The sequence below is a fragment of the Piliocolobus tephrosceles genome, chromosome 7 (assembly GCF_002776525.5).
Source record: "Piliocolobus tephrosceles isolate RC106 chromosome 7, ASM277652v3, whole genome shotgun sequence".
In the NCBI taxonomy this organism is placed as follows: Eukaryota; Metazoa; Chordata; class Mammalia; order Primates; family Cercopithecidae; genus Piliocolobus; species Piliocolobus tephrosceles.
The window spans coordinates 80,905,118-80,930,008 of NC_045440.1; the positions used below are offsets into that span (position 1 = coordinate 80,905,118).

The window sequence follows — 24,891 nt, forward strand, 5'->3', positions numbered from 1 at the left end:
ACCAGGCCCTATTAAGAACCTTTTTTAAAACATATATATATATATATATATATAAATGCTGGCTGAATTCTGTGGCTCATGCCTGTAATCCCAGCACGTTGGGAGGCCAAGATAGACGGATCTCTTGAGTCCAAGAGTTCAAGACCAGCCTGGGCAACATGGCGAAAAATTAGCTGGGCATGGTGGTGTGCGCCTGTATTCCCAGCCACATGGGACGCTGAGATGAGAGGTTTGCTTCAACCAGGGAGGTGATGGTTGCAATGAGCTGAGATCACACCACTGCACTCTAGTCTAGGCAACAGAGTGAGACTCTGTCTCAAAAAAAAAGGAAAAGAAAAGAAAAACAAAAAGAAAATGTTTCACTTGGTGATAATTGTTTTTTTCCTTTATTTGAATTTGTATTTTGCAATCAGCTTAAGCTACTTTAAAAATATTTTTCAAATAAAAAGATGAACAATCTTAATGTGTAATCTGTTTACATAAACCTGAAAAATATTAATAACCTTTAAGAATACTTATTCCACTTAACCTTTCCTCAGGAAATAATCCTAGAAGTCTTACCCACAGAGATATTCCAGACTGTGTCATTTGTAAGAGTGAAAAAGTAGTAACAACCTGCCTAATAAACAGGAATGCCGGAAGAAATTAGAATACATTCAATGTATATAATGCATCCTTCATAATGAAAAAATGCTACACAATAAACTACAGTGAGAAGCTCAATATTCAAAATTATAGAGTATGATTAAAACCATATTTTAAATTAAAATAAATTAAATTACTCATTTAAATGAGTATTTAAATTTTAAAATTTAAATACTTAGAGAATTTCCCACAGCTTCTTTATGAAAATGCATTAGTTTTACACATTGAAACCAAAAAATAGTAACAGAAATATTGACAAAAATCCAATTTTACTAATTTGGCTTGATCATTGAAGAATATTAGCTTTGACAGCTCAGTGATCAACATATAGAACAAACAAATGATTTAAAGCTTTAATCTAAAATGAAGAGACCAACAGAATTAATTAAGTTTCGTTTGGTCAATAAACTATTTTTATAATAAACAAAAGAATACAGGCCAAGCGCAGTGGCTGTCGCCTGCAATCCCAGCACTTTGGGAGGCTGAGGCAGGCAGATCACTTGAGACCAGGAGTTCAAGACCTACCTGGCCAACATGGCGAAAACCCATCTCTACAAAAAATACAAAAATTAGCCGGGTGTGGTGGCGGATGCCTATAGTTCCGGTGACCTGGGGGGCTGAGGTGGGAGGACTGCTTGAACCCAGGAGGCAGAGGCTGTGGTGAGCCAAGATTGTGGCACCATACTACAGCCTGGGTGACAGAGTGAGACTGTCTCAAATAATAATAATAATCATAATACATAAAAATATATGTATAGGAAGAAACACTTGCATAAATAGAATTTTAATGTAAAAGAACACAGTATTTGATATTTATGATATATAAATACTTCTTTTTCCTATTTCCCTTTTTCTTACAAAAATGCAACTAGAACTATTTTCTTGGTTAATTATCCAATTAAAAAAATAAATATGAAAACAAAAATGTAGATAATCACATTATAATGTAATTAGTTAAAAAGACATCCTTTGGAATTCAGATTAGGAAAGTCAATATAAGAACAGTCCATCTATTTATTAGAGACTGACAGCTTATGGCTGACAATGGTGTGGCTGAATTTAACTGAACTTAACTAAATATTACTTGATAATACTTAACAGTAAAGTAATAGGGTGAAACAGAAATTGCAAAGCGTGGGCTAAGGTAAACTAGGCTTATACCTAATGTTTTTTAATTCTTTTACAAAAGATTATTGCAACAAAAAGATGTTAAAATTTTTATTTTTTTTACTTAAAAAAAAATTTTTTTTTTTCAGACGGAGTCTTGCTCTGTTGCCCAGGCTGGAGTGCAGTGGCTGGATCTCAGCTCACTGCAAGTTCCGCCTCCCGCGTTTATGCCATTCTCGTGCCTCAGCCTCCCGAGTACCTGGGACTACAGGCGCCCGCCACCTCACCCGGCTAGTTTTTTGTATTTTTTAGTAGAGACAGGGTTTCACCATGTTAGCCAGGATGGTCTCGATCTCCTGACCTCGTGATCCGCCCACCTCAGCCTCCCAAAGTGCTGGGATTACAAGCTTCAGCCACCGCGCCCAGCCTTGTTAAAATTTTTAGAAAGTGACAGCTGTATTTTTTTTCCCTGATAAACATGTAATCAAAGCAGTTTAAAAGAATTAGGAAGCTAAGAATCTGTTCTAAGTGACAGACTGGTCAGGACTTCATCTTCACCGTGCATTGTGGATCGGATCAGGCTTCAATCCAAAACTCTACTGTGTACTAGCTCCCTGACTTTGCATATATTTCATACCTTCTCTAGGTCTCAGTTTCCTTGTCTAAAAACTGTGGATAACGTTTCCTAACTTAGAGCATTACTATATTTATCCTTGAAAAAAGACAGGATATAAGAGTAAGCTACAGTTATATATTTGACAACTGAATAGAGAATTTGGATTATGACCTTAATTTTACCCACTGTTCACCCCACCCCCATCTCTACAAAAACAAAACAAAATAAATAAATAAATATGCAGTTTCCAAGAATTGTGACATAATTTTATTTTCCAGAAAATGAAATCAGTGGATAACCACCCCTTAGGAAATGAGCATAGAACAAACTCATTTTACATGAGTTAAAACATAGTAATCAGAACGGAAAGAGGCAAGAACGTATTACTTTAATTACGTATTATGCTTTTTTTCACTATTGAAAGTTGAAAAATGTTATCAGAAATTCCCTGAAACAAACATATCTTAGTAGTTATTTCTAATATAAAATACATTCAGTCACTAATTTTTATGTTGCTTTATATCTTTAGTTGAAGATAGGAACACATAACCTATACTTTCAAAATACAACCAGCCTAAAAAGGTAAATAATTTTTATTTTGAAAAGGAAAAATTTCAAGAAAAAAACTGTGTACCTATCTGTAGATGCTGGATAACGTTCATTCAAAATCTTTATAATATAGGAGTCTTTATTCTGAGAGGCAGAATTGGAGAATTAGGCCTTTGGAGGAAGAGACATCTGAGTTAGAATTCCAGCTTTGCCACTTAATAGTAGTTGGAGCTCAGCACAGCAGCAGAACCCACTGGCTAGGTGGCACAAGAGTTATTCCCAGTCCCCTTCTACCCTGAAGCAGCCATAGTGAAAAAGTTAAATGCTAGTTTTCAGAGCTTTCCCTGCAGTTAGGGAGAGGCTAGATATGTTGTATAAGTCTGACTAATTAAATGAAAACTGAAGTCTGGCAGCTTTTGTTTTCCTGGTAATAGGGACAAAAAAATAAAAAACAAATTTTAAAAGAAAATTTTTTACTTATTTATTTCTTTTTGTGAAACAGGGTCTCACTCTGTCACCCAAGGTGGAGTGCAGTGGCACGAACACCGCTCACTCCAGCCTCAACCTTCCAGACTCGAGCAAACCTCCTGCCTCAGCCTCCCAAAATGCTGGGATTACTTACAGGTGTTACCCACTGCACTCATTCCTGGTCTGCTTTTTAACTACCCTTATGAAAACTACTTGCCTTCCCCATTCTCTTCCTTCCCATTCTCTTCCTCCCTTAAACACAGACATGTGGTCTGTAGAATCAGCAGCCTTACTCAAGAAGCCCCCAGCCTCATGTTGATGTTAAAGCATAAAGAATTGTCAAGCTTCTAAAACAACCCCAGTAGCCACTAACATTCAGGATTCTCATGCAAAAAAAAAAGTCTCTAACTTTTTAAGCCACAAGTAGACAAGTTTTCTGCTATTTGCAATTGACACAAGTCTAAATGATTTGGAAAGTCACAAATTCTGAGAATCACCTTCCTCATCTAGTAAATAAGGTTGATGCTAGTAAGACGTATGTAAAGCATAGTATCTGTCTGACACATAGAAAAGGTTCAGTAATGCCAGCTGTTGTGATAATGATGACAACTTTAATTCTCACACCAACTAGTACTTTCATAGTACTTTGGGGATAAGTACTATCTTCAACCACTTTAAAGACAAGAAAATTAAGGCTCCAAAGTTAAGCAACTTGCTTAAGATCACACAATTAGTTAGGAGTACAGCCAGGATTCGAATCCAGAAATCTTTTCAAGGCCATGATCTTAACTAGTATTATGCTTAGAAAAGTGACTGAATACAGTTAAGACTTAACAGATAATAAATGTTGGCTATAATGATTATGATAACATAGCCAACTATGAAGACAAGAATAGGTAGAAAATGCCCTATAGTTTTCAAATTCAGAAAATAATAAATTCTCATTTAATTCAATACTGATGTTATTTTTCTTAAAACTGAAATGGCTCTCATTTCTTCACTGAAACAGGAATACTAGAGCCTCGTCACTGGAGGTTAACTTCGTCCCTTTATAACACCAAAGGAACTAAGAACAGTGTATTCAACCAAAAATTGAAACACTCTACCGATAGGTAAATGCCTCGATGACTCTTGTCCATCAAAAAAGTAAGCAATGAGCATTTATTGTGAACTTATACTCTGCAAGGCACTATGCCAAACATTTAAAAATTATTTTCTCCAAAATATGCAGCACATGTTTATTTTCTTAAAGTAACTTAAGATTCCTTTGGAGGGCAAACTTCATAATAATTCAAAACATTAGGAAGATGCTGCTGCTGCTACCAGTCATCAACACCATCGTCATCATCACTACCATTACTATTAATAATAGACATAGAATTCATATCACAAATCAATATATGCTAAACTTTACTTTTGGAATGCTTTGCTTCAAACTTCAGATGTTCTCTTCAGTGAAATAAATGAAACAAAGAGCTTTAAAAATTCATGTTGGGTCAGGTGCAGAGGCTCATGCCTGTAAACCCAGCACTTTGGGAGGCCGAAGCTGGCAGAATGTTTGAGTTCAGGAGTTCAAGACCAGCCTGGGCAACATGGTGAAACTCCGTCTCAACAAAAAATACAAAAATTAGTTGGGCATGGTGGCAAGCACCTGTAGTCCCAGCTACTTGTAGGGCTGAGGTGGGTGAACTGCTTGAACCCAGGAGGTGGAAGTTGTGGTGAGCTGTGATCGCACCATTGCACTCCAGCCTGGGCAACACAGCGAGACCCTGTCTTAAAAAAACAAAAACAAAAACATGCTGAAGACATAATATTTAAAAAACAAGCTAAATTCAAAATTAAAGTTTCTAAATAAATTACATTCAGGAAACAGGCAAACTAAAATATTTGCAATTGCAGTTAGGAAAGCTATTTAGTTTCTCAAATAGATTTTGAAATTTAAAGAGTTTGTGTTCAGCTGTTAACTTTCAAACTAATTTGAGGCATTATCATTCTAGTAAATAAAAAAATGTAAAATAAAAGTTGAAACAGAATGGGGAATAAAATAGAAGTTTTGAGGTAAGATTAACTCTAGCAAAAATGCTGAGTCTCAAAATATGTACATTTACAGCAATATATTTTGGAAGCCAAGTAACTTCAAATCATATCTTCCACACTGAAAGAGGTATAGCATAACAAAGAGTTGATCCTACCATTTTTATAAGTAGATATAAAAGAAATGCTTTCAAGGAAAATACATCAAGAAAGGATTGGTTTGCTTAATAAATTCAAAAATGACAGGCAATAGCATAAAATCCACATGAACATTATAATATGCTCAATCAGTTCTAATTAAGGATTTAATTATACCTATGTGATATCTAATTTGCATTTTTCTAAAGGAACACAAAGTATTCTACTATTTTAGGTCCAAAGTTAAGGTTCCGGGCCAGGCGTGGTGGCTCATGCCTGTAATCCCAGCACTGTGAGAGGCTGAGGCAGGTGGATCACTTGAGGTCAGAAATTCAAGACCAGCCTGGCCAACATGGTGAAACTCTATCTCTACTAAAAGTACAAAAATTAGCCGGGCACGGTGGCGGATGCCTGTAATCCCAGCTACTCAGGAAGCTGAGGCAGGAGAATCACTTGAACCCGGGAGGCAGAGGTTGCAGTGAGTCCAGATCGTGCCACTACACTCCAGCCTGGGTGACTGAGTGAGACTCCATCAAAAAAAAAAAGAAACCTAACTGTAATATATTTATGGAAAACTATTTTATTAAAAATTAAAACAAGGTAAGAACAAAGCATCATGTTTTCAAGTACAGGACAATTTTGAATCTAAATAATTCCTAATATATTCAATAAAAGAAAAATGGATACGGAGACATAAAAAACACAAATGTCATTTATAGACACATAAAAGTATTCTTTAATTATTATAATGCTCTGATTTTTAAAACAGGGAGCTCCAAAATAAGTCTTTTTGAATAATTCTGTTCATCAAACACTTGGGTAAATGAATTTCTACTGTACACACTGACAGATGTAGGGTTAGAACCTAGACCTCTTATCCTCCACTCTATGTTCTTCCTGTGACTTGCCTTTCTTGCACATGCCAAAAACTACTGTCATCTCCTTCCTGCCATTTTTACCCTCTAATATTGTATAAAGCACTTCCTAAAAGAATATCGAAAAAGAACAGAGAAGTGGAAGGAGAATCAAGAAAATAAAGGTATGTGAGCATTTCTGAGAAGGGAATAACCAATATTATTGAATAATACAAAGCAGTTAAGCAAAAGCTATTGGCAGACAACTAGATGTCCCTGATGAATTTAAGAGGGTGCTTTCAACAAGTATAATGGTGAGGGCACAGCCTGGTGGGCTGACCTAATGAATGAACGGTAATTTGGGAATGGGAAAAGTACAATAGCTTTAAGAGGAAACTTACTAAAATGTTTCCAATCTTATCAAACTATTTAGAAAAAATGATACAGAAAAAATTTAAGGTAAGGAATAGCAAATCCAGGGAGTATTAGCTTGAATCAATTGAAATGTCAGACACTCAATTATTTTGACGTTAAAAACTGCAACTTTATATAGTTTAAACTAAGGTACAAACTTGATTTCAAGAAAGGAGATAAGGTTATCTTCTAAGGACGCAGAAGCAAAGAACAGATGCCTAAGAGTGAAGTAGGAAAAGTAATAAGAAATCTACGAGAAATGAATGAAAGAATTTTAGAGTCCTGAAGTTGAATAATAAGAATAATGCACCTGGCAAAGTTACAATATTTTTCTAAAAGGATCCTGTTATTTTTACATTTGCATTTCACTTTTAGAAATTTAGTTTTTCTGTAATAGGATGCCTGAACATGAACACTGCAACATTTCTTCAAGGCAGGCACTCTCAGTGTGGTACAAACATAAATCGCAGTGATGCTGTTGCCTTTATATTTTGTTTTGTTTTGTTTTGTTTTTGCTGATAAAGGCACTCAGAGCCTAATATGAAGTTGCTATTAATAATTCCAGGTCTACTGTTATTCCACAGCCTAATTTCCCATATTTCCAATCCCATGTCACCAAATGCCTACAGAAAAATCACATGACTGGGCACAGTGGCTCACACCTGTAATCCCAGCACTTTGGGAGGCTGAGGCAGGTGGATCACCTGAGCTCAAGAGTTCAAGACTAGCTTGGGCAACATGGTAAAACTCCATCTCTACCAAAAATACACACAAATAAAATTAGCCAGGCATGGTGGCAGACACCTGTAGTCCTGGATACTCAGGAGGCTGAAGCACAAGAATCACTTAAGCCTAGGAGGTGGATGTTGCAGTGAGCTGAGATTGCACCACTGCATTCCAGCCTGGGTGACAGAGTGAGACCCTGTTTTAAAAATAAATAAATAAAGATAGAATAACCACAACACGTCTAAAACAGAACTCCTGCCCTTTGAACAGTTCTCTGCCCCACTTCCCTACTGCTGTGACCTATATTTTTCTAGTCACCTGGGCTAGAAACCTTTAGCATGAGTTACCAAGTCCTATCAGTCTTTCTCTGAACAGGCTCTTCTAGTTTTCTGTTCCCATCTCTTTCCACTCTAGTCCAGCCTCTAATCACCTACTGCCTGGATTACAATAGTCTCAGAACTGGTCTTGTAGTGTCCACTCCATCTCATACATCACTACGAATGTCAGCAGATACAAATGCCAATCCCCAAACACCACCATCATAACTTTTCACCCTGAAATTCAGACTTATCTATAAGGATCCTAGCCTATCCAGCAAAGCAAATATTTCACCACTCCCTAAAACTTCCATGTCATGGAATCTTGACCACTGTGGTCACCTTAAATACATACACAGAAAAAGAAAAAGAATAGAATAGAGGAGGAAAGAGAATGGAAACAAAGACAATGATTAGGAGAAAGTCACTGTGAGCTGGGTGCGGTGGCTCACGCCTGTAATCCCAGCACTCTGGGAGGCTGAGGCGGGCAGATCACGAGGTCAGAAGATTGAGACCATCCTGGCCAACACGGTGAAACCCCATCTCTTCTTAAAAAAATACAAAATTAGCTGGGCATGGTGGCATGTGCCTGTAGTCCCAGCTACTTGGGAGGCTGAGGCAGTAGAATCGCTTGAAGCCGGGAGGCGGAGGTTGCAGTGAGCCGAGATCATGCCATTGCACTCCAGCCTGGCGACAGAGCAAGACTCCGTCTCAAAAAAAAAAAAAGAAAAGAAAAGAAAAGAAAGAAACTGGCAAATTCAGGTACAAGGTACAAGATATCCATGGCTGGAGAAAAGCCCTAACGGTAGAGACAGAGGAAAGGACAGATTTCAGTAATAATAAAGAGGAAAGCTGGTGACTGAGTGGATGCAGGAGGAGGGCTGTAATGAAGAGAAATGAGCCTATTCTGACTCTTAGCTTTTGGGACTAGGTGGCTGGATAGACTGTAATTCGATTAACCAAAATAAAAAATAATTTGAAATTTGTCTGAAATTAGCAAGGCTCTCTTGCATGAGATAGAAATAACTGAGAAAACGGAGTTTCCGCAGCTTAAAAAAGAGCTTTTGCCAGATTTGAATTCATAGAAACAAAGAGAAGCAGTGTGGACTTTTAAAGCCAAAGCTGGCACTGGGCCTAGCAAAGAGTAGTCACTTGATAAATGTTTACTGAACTAGCTCAAAGTCGCTAGCAGTTGACTCAATGTATGGATAAGTAAGGAGACAAGAATTTTAGATACCCAGAATCACAGTAGGAAAGAAAAAAATAAAGGTTACCTTGGAAGTACACAGAAAATCTAGGTTTAAGTAGTGTCTAATAATATATTAGTGATGAAAATATTTTTAACATTGAAAACAGAGCAAAGAGAGAAAGATGTTTCCATTTTCTTAAATCTTGCTCATATATTTTATGTTTTTATAGTTACATTTTTGTATTAAAAGTTAAGCTTTGTTCACACACAGAAAATACATAAAATGCATACACAAATTCTGTACACCTCCCTCTAAAAGGCAAAGCCCAATTCCCTTTCTCTTGAATATAGGCTGGGCTTTGTGACTCACTTTTAACCAACAGAATGTGGCAGAAGTGATAATGTGTGACTAGGTCATAAAAGTTATCACCATTTCCTCCTTGCTCTCTCTCTCTCTCTCTCTGAGCACTTACTATGGGGGAAGCTGCTATGTTGTGAGGGCACTCATGCAGCCCATCAATGGTGAGATTCACATGCCAAGGAACCAAGGACTCCTGCCAATAGCCAGCACTAACTTGCCAGACACAGGAGTGAGCTACCTTGGAAGCAAATCCTCCAGCCCCAGTCAAGTCTTCAGATGATTACACCCCTGGCCAATATCTTGACTGAACTTCATGTGAGACCTTGAGCCAGAATCATCTAGCTAAGGCATTCCTGAATTCCTGCCCCACAGCAATTATGTGAGATAATACATGTTTATTGTTTTAAGCCACTAAGTTATGAAGTAATTTGTTACACAGACATAGATAACAGTCACACAAAGCTTATTCTCAATTCTGTGCCACTCCTCATGCCATTTTCCCCAGAGGTGTCCTTTCATTATCCATCCCAACTCTCCCCCTTTGTCCTTCAGTATTCTAACTAAAGTTTCATCTCTTTGGGAGGCACTTTTTTATCTATGAAACCATCTCAACTTTCACTTCTCTGGCTTCTCCTTTGAAGAAGCCAGATGATTGACCACATCGTTCATTTAGTCATTCATTCATACATTCCTCTGTGTTACTGTGCTATATGTACATATCTTTCCTCCTAAAGATGAAGATGTCATACGGTTTTTAAAACCTGCATTAAGCACACTATGATTAAGGTACTCAATAAATATTTGCTGATAAAATTAACACATCTCACACACACTTATAAACACATACCCTGAAAGTGTAATTTGAGTAACTAGCATAAAGTAGTGATTAACAATATAGAGAAGCTACTTTACCTCACATCTGCATACTTACTAGCTGCTGTCCCTGGCTAAGTTATTTAAAATATCTCTATAAACCTTAGTTTCTTCAGTGTTTTTAAATGAGAATTCTAATAGTACCTTAGAGTAATAACAAGGTTAAAAAAAATAATGCATGCAAACCTCTTAACAAAGTACCTAGCATAGAGTACTCAACAAATGTTAGCTATTACTGTTCTTATAATGAATTACAAATCACAAAATATGTGCTGAAATTCTAAGTCCCTATGAGTCTCTAGATGTTATCAAGTAGCAATATAAATTAAGACAAAATTCTACAAACAAAAAGAGAACTCAGACCTTCTTTTAAAATAGCTTTTAATTCTTAAAAAATCCACTTGGAGGTCAATACAACCACAGCATGAACCAACTGTAGGAGTGCAGACCTGATTCTTTCTCCTCTCTGTCCTATTAAGACATAACCTTCGAAGCTTTTGTGAGAACACTTAATTGTTTGCATTCCTTAACAGGCAATCACCAAAGTAGTTTCCAGATTCACTTTTGACCTTTACAGTCCTGAGAAGGCGTATGAGGCAAACTTCCTAGAGATGTAAATTTAGACAATCTCTGGAATGACAGAGCTACACATATGTGAATATGCTACATAAAGCAAATCCATTTTGCACATCAATTAAAACAGAATTCAATTGAACAATCAATCCAATAGAACAAATCAATCCAAAAGAATTTTGTTACGGCATGTATCCAAACAAGAAAAAACCCCTCTAATGCTATTCAGTCTGAATTACATGAGTTTCATGAACTCAGAACATCTCTAAGATCATATTTTATAATTTGATCACATTTGAACACATTTTAAGGTTTCCTATTAAAAAGCTAAATATAACAGATGCTCACCTATCCTAAAAAGGACTTAAGAGATCTGTTAAAGAAAAACTAGATGATTTTAAACCACCAACCTATATAAAAACATGCATACATTTTTAATATGTTCCATGTCGTCTGCAATAAAATGACCCACTTAATGCAAATTCTTATTTTCTCTTTTCCCCATCGATACACCTTGAAAACTTTAGTTTTGAAACATCCACTCTTTATCTGACCCTACATATCACACAACCTGAAATAGAAACAAAGATGGGGAAATTAGCTTGTTTATTCCACCTTAGTGTCAAACAAAAGTACAAATAATATTCAGTGCATGTGCTAGTTACCTTAGAGCTGCCAATCATGCTTGTTTTGAAACCCTTCGATTTTCAGAGCTGTCAATCTTGTGTGTTATGATAGAGAGTCAGCACAAAGATAATGCTTTAAAAGACAGAATCCTCATTAACACATTAGTAAATGAACTTTACTTATAAAACTGGACTTGAGGATTTTACGGACATGTTTACAGCTCTTGAAAAATCAAAACTAAAATACAACTTAATGAAATGAAAAGATTTGGAGAATTTGGCTCTTTGACCAAAGCAACAGCATAGTTTAACCACAGGGATTTTATATACATATATAAGATATTATATTATAAAAAATGAAATGTTCCTGATTAACACTAATCACAAGTATTATGACCTTGAACGGAAGTAGGAAAATAAAACTGATCTAAATCTGGGCATTTTAATTTTTGTTTTTAAAGCAGGCAATCATATCAATATAACACATTCCCCTTCTCCACCTCCCCAATACAACCCAACTCACTATCTACCTAGTCATTCATGTCCAAAATGAAACATTATTCAGAACTTTTCTCTCTCACGCACAAACCACAACTATTCAGTCACCAAGACCTGTCTCTTCTACTTCCTAAATTGCTAAACGTGTCTCCTTTCCCCACCCTAAGATTTAATTCACATTCTCATCATTTTTTTCCAGCGGCTTCCTTACTAACCTCCCTCTCACATCTTTCTTCCGAAATATGTTCCACACCTCTGCCAGAATGATCTCACTGAAACACGAAGTTGACCCACGTTACAATATTTTAATGATTCTTTGCTACCTTCAGAACAAAATTCCAATTTTTTAGGACAATACGTAAATTCCTTGAAAATCTGGCTCCTGGTCATCTCCCCACTCTCCCATCACTCCTCCTAAACTTAAGCCAACTAAACCACTTGAATTCCCAGAAGAGGCAGGCTCTCTCTCATTTAAAACTTGGGCAAGTGCTGCTCCCTCACCCAGAAACACTCTCATTTTCTGCACGTAGTATCTCCTACCCATCCTTTGCAACCCAGTTCTATTGTTAGTTCCTCTAGGAAGCCTTCTCTGACACAAGCAGATTGAACCATCGATTCCTTCTCCATTCCTGTAGAATACAGTAAACAGAACTTACATGATATATTTATCAGTTTACTTCTCTATCCCCCTGATGGGATCAACTCCCTGGAAGCAGGGATTGTCATTAGTCTGTATGTCACCAGCCTTAAATACACAGGTAGCACATAATAGATGCTCATTAAAGGTTTGGTGACTCAGTGAAAAATCTTATCATGTCCAGTTCATTTAAAAATAAAATTTATAAAATAAGTAGCTTATTTCTTGAGACTGATAAAATGTTTTACCAGTGCATTCTAAGGCATCCAAACTGATCAATGCTATAAAGCAATTATTTGGGCTTAACAGGAGTTTTAAGAAATTTACTCATTTATTTGCAAATTCACTATAAGAACTGGTACCATCTCAAGCAGGATTTCAGATTGAATAATTTCACCTTATTTTTGCTACTGCCCCTACAAGAGGTGTTAAAGTCTCAACCATGATAAATGCTCATGTCCAAAACACTCGGCACCTTGATTGGTTCAACAAACACTGTTCTGATATGTGACAATCCTTATCAAGGGCATCAGTGAACAGACAGTCAACACAGGCAAAACTCCAACCCAGTTACACTTCACTTATCAGGAAGTTAGTTATCTGGTGACATCAAGTAGCTACACAGCCCAGTGAGACCTATACAGAAGGAGTTTAGGAGCTGTCAGAATACATGTTGAAGCCCATACACTAAAGTACCCATACTTTACTTACAGAAGAGGCTGCTAGATCCTTACTCAAACCCTAGTTGTTCTTATTTTAAGCACAACAAATTTGATGACTGATCTCCCAAGTATAGGCATACTGGAAGAGGAAAATTAGGAGGTCTGAGAAAGCTATAAAAAGCAGACAAGGGCATAACAGCAGTAAAGGAGAGATAACACAAAACTGCAGATCTGGGGGGTTATATGGTTATGGAGCATAATTCTGCATATTTTTATTATGATACAACACAAAAATTATGTTTATAATTGTGACCCTGGGTCATCAAAAGCAAAAACAAAAAAAGGCTCAACTGCTTTAGGTTTAACAAGGTTCAAAGAAAGTATATAATACATTTTATTAAAAGAACCAATAAACAATTAAAAATTAAGTATATTAGGTATAAATAGCCAATTTTCTATTATTTACACAATAAACTTTTTTGAAATATATCATTCCCAAATAACATGAGGCATATTGATATTAATCAGGTCCTGTGACTAGAGGTCTTACCATAATTATGATACAGATCCATCACAAAACAAAGCCTAGACCTGCTAGTTATTAGCTTATTGGGGGTTACAGTACTCACCATACTATTTCTTAGTCTGTTCGATCTGAATAACGAAACACCATAAATGAGGGTATCTTATAAACAGCAGAAACTTCTTTCCCACAGTTCTAAAGGCTGGAAGTCCAGGATCCAAGGAACAAGCAGATTTAGTGTCATGAAGACCTGGACCTGGTTCATAGATTAACTAGCCAGTTTACTAATCCCATTCATGAGGGCAGAATCCTCCTGACCTAAGTACCTCCCAATAGTCCAGCCTCCTAACTACATCACACTGGTGATTACGTTTCAACAAATGAATTCTGAAGGGACACAACATTCATACCATAGCAACGACGGACACCACAACCAAAGATATAATAGACTACCTATCATTTTTTAACAGACCTCCACAGAGCTTCACTGCCACACTGCCTTCAGGGTCCCTGACATGAAATTGCTTCATATGTAAAACTGTTTTAGGAAGTCTTTATGATGCTTGAGTTACTATATATTGTATGATTTAGAGTGCAGCACAGCAAGGTGAAAGGCAAATTTGGATATACACAGCCCTAGGTTTGAATCCCTGCTTTGTTAATTACTAGTTGTGTGACTGTAGCACATTATTTATGCTCAGAGACTCATTTTCTTCATTTGGGAAATGGGGATAATATACACTTTCTATATGTTTGTTGTGAAGAAGAAATGAGACAATATACATAAAATGCCAGTGTAGGTTTTTAAAAAGCTGTTATGATTATCAGAAGGAAATCAGATGGAATATAGAAAAGAAACAATCAAGTCTGTGAAATTGTGAGCTGCATTAATATGACAGAAGAAAAAATGTCTAAAAACAAGGGTATACAAATTCCCATGATGGGAAAAGTGCTCTGTATTTTTAAATCACCATACAAGCCCTCTGACTCATAGAAAGTTTCATGGAAAATTAGGTTAAAGACTCATAGAAAAAGTATACATGTACACAGCAAAAATATTAACTTAAAGCAGATTAATGCAAATATTCTAATATGGGGCCAAGGCGTTCTCTCTCAGTATGGGGTCCATTCACTGAAGCTCTGCTCTTCCTTACATAACAATACCCACACTGCAAGGTCTGTGACCGACAGGGCCAGTCATGTGAAAATAGAACAAGAACAGAAAGACAATTGGAAAGCAATACCTTTCACGTTTTTATAATTTTTGTTTCAATCTACAGTTTTCTTGCACAATCTAATTCAATAGCAATTTCTTAAAAACAAAAAACTCCTTTCTGATTCAAGCAGCAGGGACGGGGAAAAAAAAACAAAAAACTAAAGTTTTCCTTTGTGGAGTCTTTCTAAAACATTAAAGTTAGCATTCATAAGAACAAAACCCTTTCTGTATTCAAATTTTATTAATTTGTACAATATTCAAGTAAATTTCTTAATATAAACACGTTTTGAAACGAGTACAACTAGGCCAGGCATGGTGGCTCACGCCTGTAATCCCAGCACTTTGGGAGGCCAAGGTGGGCGGATCACTTGAGGCCAGGAGTTCAAAACCAGCCTGGCCAACACGGCAAAACCCTGTCTCCACTAAAAATAAAAAAATTAGCTGAGCGTGGTGGCACACGCCTGTAATTCCAGCTACTCAGGAGGCTGAGGCACAAGAATTGCTTGAACCTGGGAGGTAGAAGTTGCAGTGAGCCAAGATCATGCCACTGTACTCCAGGCTGGGTGATGCAGCAAGACTCTGTCTCAAAAAAAAAAAAAAAGAAAAGAAAAGAAAAGAAGCACAACTAAGCTTTTGCTAAACATGTACCTCAACTGGAAGAAACAAAAGTGCCTAGGTTTAGTACAGGACTACTAATTTCTAATGTTCCATGTGGTGTTGGTATCTGTCAGTGGGCTTTACAAAAGAAAACGATGACGTCAACTGATTTGACCAATCAGTTAATTAAATGATAACTTCCAAAGAAGTTAATGCCATTCTGAGTCATTCTGATTTATCATCTGTGATTTCTGACTTCAAGTCATAAGCTGATTTAAAAGAAAAACATAGTAACTTTTGAGGTTGGCACTATAAGGTCCCATGCATGTCTCAAAATCTTTAAATATACTTATGTCTATTCTGCAACTTACTCTAAGTAGATTAAATTACTATTGTTCATGCTTAAGTACTATAGCTTAGATTCTGAATGTTACTATTTAGGTCATGTCTTTCTAAAATTAGTTTCTTCCTTTCCAAGTGTTTTTCAAACTTTTCTTATTTACAGTAGAAATACTCACCACATACATTAAACAAAATTGTCCCAGAGCTGTAATACATAAAACAGATAAATGTAGGGCCACTCTGAAAGTAGGACCCAACTGCCCCTTTATCCCCACTAAGCAATATCTTAAGCTTTTCTGCAAAACTCTAGGGCTTTTTGGTACAAAGACTAAAAACTGTTCCTTTAAACTATAATCAAAAATGAACATTAAAACAAAAGTTATAGAACTTAAGAGGCTATTATTTAGCTAATTAGAATATTCATTAATCAAAATATTTTCTGATCCCTATTAGTTGTTATAAGTCTGAAATGCCAAACTTACTTATTAAAAGAAACAATAAAAAATTAAAGCATTTGGCTACACTGGATATTTCAATTAGTTATTTTTCACTGTATTTAATTAATCTTTAAACTGTCCTAAAGTAGCATTACTCAACTACACAAAAGTCTGAATGAAGAAAAGAAAATAGTTCTCTAAAAGGATCAAAAAAAAGGAAGGCTGGGCTGGGTGCAGTGGCTCACACCTGTAATCCCAGAACTTTGGGAGGCCGAGGCAGGTGGATCACAAGGTCAAGAGATCGAAACCATCCTGGCCAACGTGGTGAAACCCCGTCTCTACTAAAAATACAAAAATTAGCTGGGCATGGTGGTGCACGCCTGTAGTCCCAGCTACTTAGGAGGCTGAGGTGGGAGAATCGCTTGAACCCAGGAGGCAGAGTTTGCAATGAGCCAAGATTGCGCCACTGCATTCCAGCCTGGTGACAGAGCAAGACTCCGTCTCAAAAAAAAAGGAAGGCCGATGAATGATGAACAGATTATATAAGTATTTCTCTTATTTATAACGATTTAAAATGTACCAAAGCAGGAAGCTCTATCATTATGGAGATTCAGCCTCCTAGACTCTGTTCAGTCAAAGGCCTGACAGCATGACTGTAGAGAACATGTGTCCAGCCCAATAAGCTGTTCTACCTAGTCATATAATCTAAACACAGGTCCAAAAAGGGGAAGACCAGAAACAACTGACTTGGATCTCCTTACTTCCTTGTTCAGTGATAAAGACAACAGGCAAACATTTGAATAAAGTAGATTCCTACCCACAAATTTTGTTTTAGATATAAGTAGGAGTAATAAGTAACCAAAACAGTAATTATGCTGACCTGACAATTCTCAACAATATTTTCAAAGCATAAGTGACAGATCCCTGTAAGAAACCTAGAGAAGGGTTTTAGAAAGAACCTAGGCATTTCTACATGAAGATCTATTTATTAGATCTTCAAATGAAGATCTAATAAATATTCTGTGAAGAGTATAAACCTTCATTTCATGATAGATTAAAAACTGGAGAACATGAAATTTGATACGTTAAAAAGTTTCACTTAAAAAACAATGTATATAGATAAAGAGCTGGAGTTGTTATCTACATAGCCATAAAGGTATGTACATAGGATATGTAAGAGAAAATAAGTAATCAAACTATTGATGTTAAACCTTGGCTGAAGATTGGGCACAGTTAGAAATAACATTACCAGTCTGTAGGACCAAAGAGGAAGCTGAAGAGAGCTTCAGAGACAGCTGAAGACTTGACTCATCTTTTTTTTTAAAGGCACTTTGCTGGCATTTCAGACTTACGGCACTAGAACTAGAAGTCAAGCACTAGAACTAGAAGGCCTTTTTTGACTACTGTTATCTTCCACTCACCAGGCACTCTGTCACCGTATTATCCATTTTTACTTATGTAATTACCAATATTTTAAATTGATTCACGTACTTGTTTACTATCTATGCCTCCTTCCCCCATTTGTATATGCACTTCAAGAGAGCAGAGAACTAGTCTGTCTGGTTTACCAGTCTTTACAACAGTACCTGGCAAATTGAAGAGGTCTAGTAAGTATTTGTTGAATGAATGAGTGAATGGATGAATGAATGAACAAATCAACTCCTGTAGCACTTTGGCTCTTCCCTCTTGGTGATCCTCATTCATGAATGTATTTATTTTGTGACTCCTTTGAAGTTTAAATGGGTACTTCTGGTAAGAGTAACTGGATACTAAGCAGATGATTTCATGGAAGCAAGAATAGAGAAATTACTACAGATAACTACAGAACAAAGAGATGTAGGCATGTAACTCTCCTAAATACATTAAAAAAGACTCTAATATACTCACTGCTCCAAAGATTAGAGAATTTACTTGCAAAATTACTGAGCCACCCCCTCTCCCCTCAAAAAGTTTTTATGACTGCTTCATTGGGGGAGAACAGAGACGGAGGTTTCAAGAAAATAATTTATATAATAGAATGTGTACATATGTGGTATATACTTAGTTTTAAATTAAAAATTAAGAGTTAATAAATGTTGTAATAGATGCTAGTATTTAACCATTTAAAGCTATACTACACATAAAACAAATTCAAATCAGACTATACTACTCATTGGAAAACTAATCGCAAATCTGATACTTAAAAATCTGTGACTTAAAAGCCAAGCATGGTGGTACATGCCTGTAAGTCCCTGCTACTCATGAGGCTGAGGTGGGAGGATTGCTTGAGCCCAAGAGTTCAAGTCCAGCTTGGGCAACTTAATTCTAAATCTCTACAGCATTCTGAATATATTATGTTCAAGAATATGACATAATCACAAAAGTGATGTTTTAAATTTTTAGTTCAATGAGAAAAAAGAACAGTGCAGACAAAAGAATATCCACAAAGAAATAAATATCCATGAAAGATATATGATTAACAGAATTCCATCCTCACATGTAAAAAAAAGTATATGACTAGTATTTGTAATTTATAATAAACTTGACTAAGCAGTTGAATATCTGCTGAGAAACAGCTTAGCAGAGTTGTCATAAAATAGATCTTTTTAGAAAGCCAAAAAATACCTGAATCTCTGGTTGCACGTTAGGTCAGCTTGTAAGAATAAGATAGGCACTGCAACTGGACAGCATCCATGGTAGCTGATCAATTGTAAGGAGGGGACTAAGGATTTCTTTGTGCAAAATAAAACAGCACTTTACTTTATAATTACTATATATTTTCTACTAATGAAAAAATGATCTGCTACAGCTTCTGCTGATAGTACCTAAGAGCTGAGGATACCTCTCTTAAAGGGTAACTCTTTATCACACATCTTCTTACGTGCCTCCTTCATAAACCCTCCTCAAAAGGAATTCTTGAGGGATGTCATCATTAGGTCACCAAGATTTTAGTAATAACAATGCAATGAAAATAACAATAACAACAGTAGCATTTATTTATCATATGCCAATCACTTTTCTAAATTTTTAGACACAATAATTGAATTCCTTCTGTAGCCATTTACATAACAGATACTGATTACAGTATTAAAATCTGGATTGACAGACACACCCTCCTTAGAAATTTCTTTGGGTCTCCCTACTTTTGAACTAAGCTTGTATGATATTTGATATACCAATTCAAGTCATGCTTGAGCCATTCCTCTCATGCCAGGGAGCACAGTCTTTCAGCTGACACCTGGTTTATACCACTCATCTTGTTAAAACACTGTTCAGCCTCTGGTTATCTAAGCTAGAGGTGTGCTGCAGCCAGCTAATATCAGTTTGTGAGAAGCCCTGTGCACACATCTTCCCAACTCTGCATTCACTGACATCATGTTGGTGACTTGACATTGGCCATGTTGGGAGTATTTTACATTATAGAAATTGGGGCTTTTTTTTTTTTTTAAATCAGCTAGTTGTTAAATATTTACTCATATATCACTAATCTGAGGAAATGTGTATTCTGTTAAGTTTGTCAGGCCCTATTCAGATTCAGGTAGAACAAGCTTATGTCTCTAAATTGGGTAAGACCAATTATCAACGCCATCTTTAGATAGCCAGCTCTCAGGAGAAAGGCAAATAATTCTCATAATTGCTCTCCTAGGTCTAGAGTAGACTCTTCACCTTTCATTTCCACAACATGATCAATTTTTATATGCCAAAAACTTCTTAAACACTTTAATTCATCCTATCAAAAATACCATTGATTACTAGATTCACTATTGTTTTATATATGATTAAGAAAAAAAAAAAAAAACATTGCCAGTTAATTTAATATACTGTCAACTGTAATATGCATCCTGATATCAAAAATAGTGAAAACTAAAAAATGCACATCAGAAATTGATGCGGAAAAAAATCACTTCTATCTTGTTTACTATTGGTTTCCCGTCTCAGAATCTTAGTTCAACCTCTCCTTGACTCTCGATATTCCACTCCTAGATCTCCCACCTTAGTGCCTTCTCCAGTGCCTATCTGTATTCATAAATATCTTTACCTACATAAACTACAACAGAATGAACTCTATTTATTAGGAAAAATAATCCTAAAAATAGATGCAAAATAATAAGAAAAAAAGAAAAAAAAGAAAGGAGAAGTGGAAAGAGACCATGGAACAGAGAAAGGACAAAAAAAGGGTTCCAGGCAAAATGACCTAAGCAACATGCATTATTACAAAGTTGGTTTTAAGTTTATGGTGTGGAATGGCTTATTATCAGGATGAACATTCAAGTCTTCCCAGCAACTGCTTTCACTGCTTTGAGAAGACATGAGTCTGGCCTACCATGACCAACAAGTATTTTTAAAGCACTTCAGACTTTTCTTCTGCATTATCAAGACAAATAAATATGTTTTCTGTCTTTTCAAAAATTACCTTTCATTCAACAATACTTTTGAGCTGTCTTGACTTTTATGAATACTCTTAAGGTACTTGGAAATGATTCTACTTACTCTCCATCCACTTCTGGTCTTCTACATACACAATGAAACTTTCCACCAAAATCTATGTAAAGATCATTCTCCACAATATGAAAGATCCGTCCAATGACCAGTTTATCCTTTGCAGGTCCCATCTGTGTAAGAGGAGAACGTCTCAGCATAGATGCGAAGGATTCCACATTTTTTGGAGAGCCCTAAATATGAAAAGAGATATTTATATACATATAACTCAACATGAAGGTATAATAAAGTCTTAAAGAAATACTATTAAAGTCAATCGTTGTAGCAATAATTTTAAAATGTTTGTGGAATTTTGCTTTAAAATGCCGGTTATGCTCTTCAACTTCCTCTTCCATCCTTTCTTTCCTGAAGAGGAGCTAAAGAAAGTAGGCATCCAGGTTGAGTGCAGTGGCTCATGCCTGTTATCCCAGCACTTTGGGAGGCTGAGGCGGGTGGATCACCTGAGGTCTGGAGTTCGAGACCAGCCTGACCAACATGGAGAAACCCTGTCTCTACACTAAAAATACAAAATTAGCCAGGCATTGTGGTGCATGCCTGTAATCCCAGCTACTCAGGAGGCCGAGGCAGGAGAATCACTTGAACCCAGGAGGCAGAGGTTACAGTAAGCCAAGATTGCACCAATGCACTCCAGCCTGGGCAACAAGAGTGAAACTCTGTCTCAAAAAAAAAAAAAGGAAAGAAAAAAGAAAGAAATTAGACATCTACACTTGGCAGAGGATGACAGAGATGTGATAGTCCAGGGTGAGGTCTCAAGAGCCCAGGCAGGGTAAGGAGAGTAGAAGAGTGTCTGTATATCAAGTCTCTGAGAATGCGGGAGGTGGAGTGGTTAGTGGTCAGAGTATGAGCACGTGAGGAGGGCATCCAAGAAGCAATTGACTTTATTCCTAGCACTGACCATCTGTAAAAAAATGCCTTCTAAGTCAAGTTTAGTGAAACTGACTATTCTTTTAATACAAATTTAAATGTACATTACAATAAAAACAATTAAGAGCCTTTCATCACGATGATCAGTCTGAACATGAATTCCTGATATATAATTCTTTTTAAAAAACTTGAATTTGTTAATACTTTTCTTTTTCCTAAAGTAAATTCCAAAAGAAAAATAGCTTGTTTTGTGCTATTCACTTTCTAGGAATCTTTTTACACATTAAATTCACTTGAGGTATGACTATTGTTTTTTTCTTACAAAAATTTTTTCCAAATCCGTGAACACAGATTTGTGCCTTCTACTCATTTTTGTGTATAGAGTGGTGTGTGCAATTTGGTACAAACTAAAGGAAGAGCTAAGTTCCTATCTGTGAGAGCAAATCACAGAAGAATATTAACAATCTGATCTGACGACTTACATGCTGTATTTAGAATGAGTTTTACATTTGTTATTCAGGGGAGAACTACTTACTAAAAGTTCAATAGTAAAGTGCATTTATTTTTAAAGCTACACAACTATATTTGTGACTTAAGTTTAACGTATGTACTACTTGAAAGATTACAAACTCAAATGCCAGGCCAGGTGAGGACTTGATAATCAGGATATGTGCCCAAGTTTAAAAGGTACAGACACTACTCAGCTCCAGCTGCAATTCAAGTCCCCATGTTTTAATTTTAATGTTTTAATTTTCCAAGAAAAGCCAGAAATCCACATATTAATGTAAATTTTCTAATTTTAAAATACGTATTATATGCAGGGGGAAAAAGTTGTCCATTTTACAAACCTGGCAAAACACATCCAGGTGTTGAATTTGGCCCACGAACCACAAGTTTATGATCTCTGCTTCAGGAAAAAGAAGGTCAAGACATTTGGCTTATGCCAAGTCCCTTAGGTGCTAGAGGGAGGGTATGATGATGAATTTCTTTGGTGAACGGAAACACACTGGGAAAAAATCCTTAGCACAAAAGGGTCAATCTAAACTAAAGACAAGTCAATAGGCCTAGAGACCAACCAGAGCTGAAAGGGTAACCAGGAATGTATGCCATGAGCAATCACACTAGTTTTATAAATCCACAAAATACAACATTAAAGGTCCTTAAACAAGCACTTTGAAAAAATAGTTCTTTCTTGCAGAGCCAAAGATAAAACAAATCCTACAGAGGTAACACAGACACAGCTGACTTGCCCTTTAGAGGTAGCGTAAAAGAGTAATTCTAAGTAAGCCATTCTTGACAAGAGCAGCTACATAATTCTTTGCTGGGAGCCACTACTCCATCCATAGCAGCTGCCACCAAAGCAGCGGAGAATAGCAGTGCTCAAGAGAAGAGCAGTTATCAACCTTGGGGTCTCTGCTTGTGACCAGGGCAGGTCCTGCCCACTTTCCCTATGATCTGCTTTCCCATTACTCCACTTTTATGGCTGATATCTACCAGAGTTCCTCTCTTCTTCTTATTTTTTCCTTTTGGCTGACTCAATTGAAGCCATAGTTCAATTAAAACTAGATGACAGGGGCTCAGCATAGTGGCTCACACCTGTAATCCCAGCACTATTGGAGGCCAAGGTGAGTGGATCACTTGAGGTCAGGAGTTCAAGACCAGCATGGCTAACGTGGTGAAACCCCATCTCTACTAAAATACAAAAATTAGTCGGGCATGGTAGCATGTGCCTGTAATCCCAGCTACTCAGGAACCTGAGGCAAGAGAATCGCTTGAACCCAGGAGGTGGAGGTTGCAATGAGCCAAGATGGCACCACTGCACTCTAGCCTGGGGAACAGAGTGAGACTCTGTCTCAAAAAAAAAAAAAAAAAAAAAAAAAAAAAACAACTAGATGACACGAAGATGCAGTAGTAGTAGATCCAGGAGTTAAACTTTTACTGGAGATAATTCAGCCATCACTAGGACCTGTTCCTAAAACAACACAATGTCCTTTATCAATTCTAAAGAGACGTTTGAGCTAAGATTAGTATAATAGCAAGCGGTATTTTCCCCTTGGTTTTAGAAAATTATTGAGTGCTCTCAACTGTTTAAAAAGATTCTCCTGGTCGGGCGCGGTGGCTCAGGCCTGTAATCCCAGCACTTTGGGAGGCCGAGGCGGGCGGATCACAAGGTCGGGAGATTGAGACCATCCTGGCTAACACGGTGAAACCCCGTCTCTACTAAAAAAATACAAAAAACTAGCCAGGCGCCTGTAGTCCCAGCTACTCGGGAGGCTGAGGCAGGAGAATGGCGTGAACCCGGGAGGCGGAGCTTGCAGTGAGCTGAGATCCGGCCACTGCACTCCAGCTTGGGCGACAGAGTGAGACTCCGTCTCAAAAAAAAATAAAATAAAATAAAAAAGATTCTCCTGAGATTTTTAGTAAGTCTATAGTTAAATATTTATTACATTATAAACTTTAGCTATTTTTTAAAGGTAACTTTAAAATCAAGTGGAAGTAGAACATTTCTCTTCCATTATTTTTTGCCTTTACTTTATTATATTTTGCAAGGAGTCAGTGTGTTTTCAGTGACTGAAAAATAATTTTCACTCACAAGCATAAGAACCCTGGAGTAACACCTGAATTTGCTTTTAAATTGTAGCTCATTATTTCATTTGATTTTTGATATTGCATCGTTGATTTTGGGAAGCTACATCAAACAATCAGACAAACCCTTGCTTCAAAAATCATAGTCTAGAACCATCTCTAAATCCTAGGGCTTATACCAAAATGTACTCATTTACTTGTCAAATGACTTCTAAAAACAGTAAATGTAGCAACTCCCACAATCCATGTTGACTACAGGGAGTCCTGTTTTAAAGTCTCTAAACTAACATTGATAGCTTCTCTCATGCTGACATAGACTGCAGAGACTGGAAGCATACTGTCACCGCTGGATGTGTATCATGCAGCTCAGTGCCTAACCCTGGAAAATGTTACAATAAAGCCCACTAACTGAGCTGTCATAGGTACTAACTTGGAGTTGACTATTTCCTTCAAGAGTTGGTCACAGAGATCAGATCTCCTGCTATTCTGCTGTACTATTTTCTCCTTGGAAGCCTGAAAGGTGAACAGGACCGTCAAGGTAGAAAGGAGGAAGGTAAAGG

General features: G+C 36.8%; 1 protein-coding gene across 2 annotated transcripts in view; it reads right to left on the reverse strand.

Annotated features, from left to right (window-relative positions):
* Positions 1–24,891, reverse strand: part of MRPS28 (mitochondrial ribosomal protein S28) — a 101,212-nt gene that overhangs the window by 58,176 nt on the left and 18,145 nt on the right. For both annotated transcript variants that reach the window (XM_023227752.2, XM_023227751.2), the window contains exon 2: positions 20,873–21,054. In XM_023227752.2, coding sequence (XP_023083520.1) covers positions 20,873–21,054 — 182 coding nt within the window. The remainder of the gene's footprint in view (positions 1–20,872; positions 21,055–24,891) is intronic.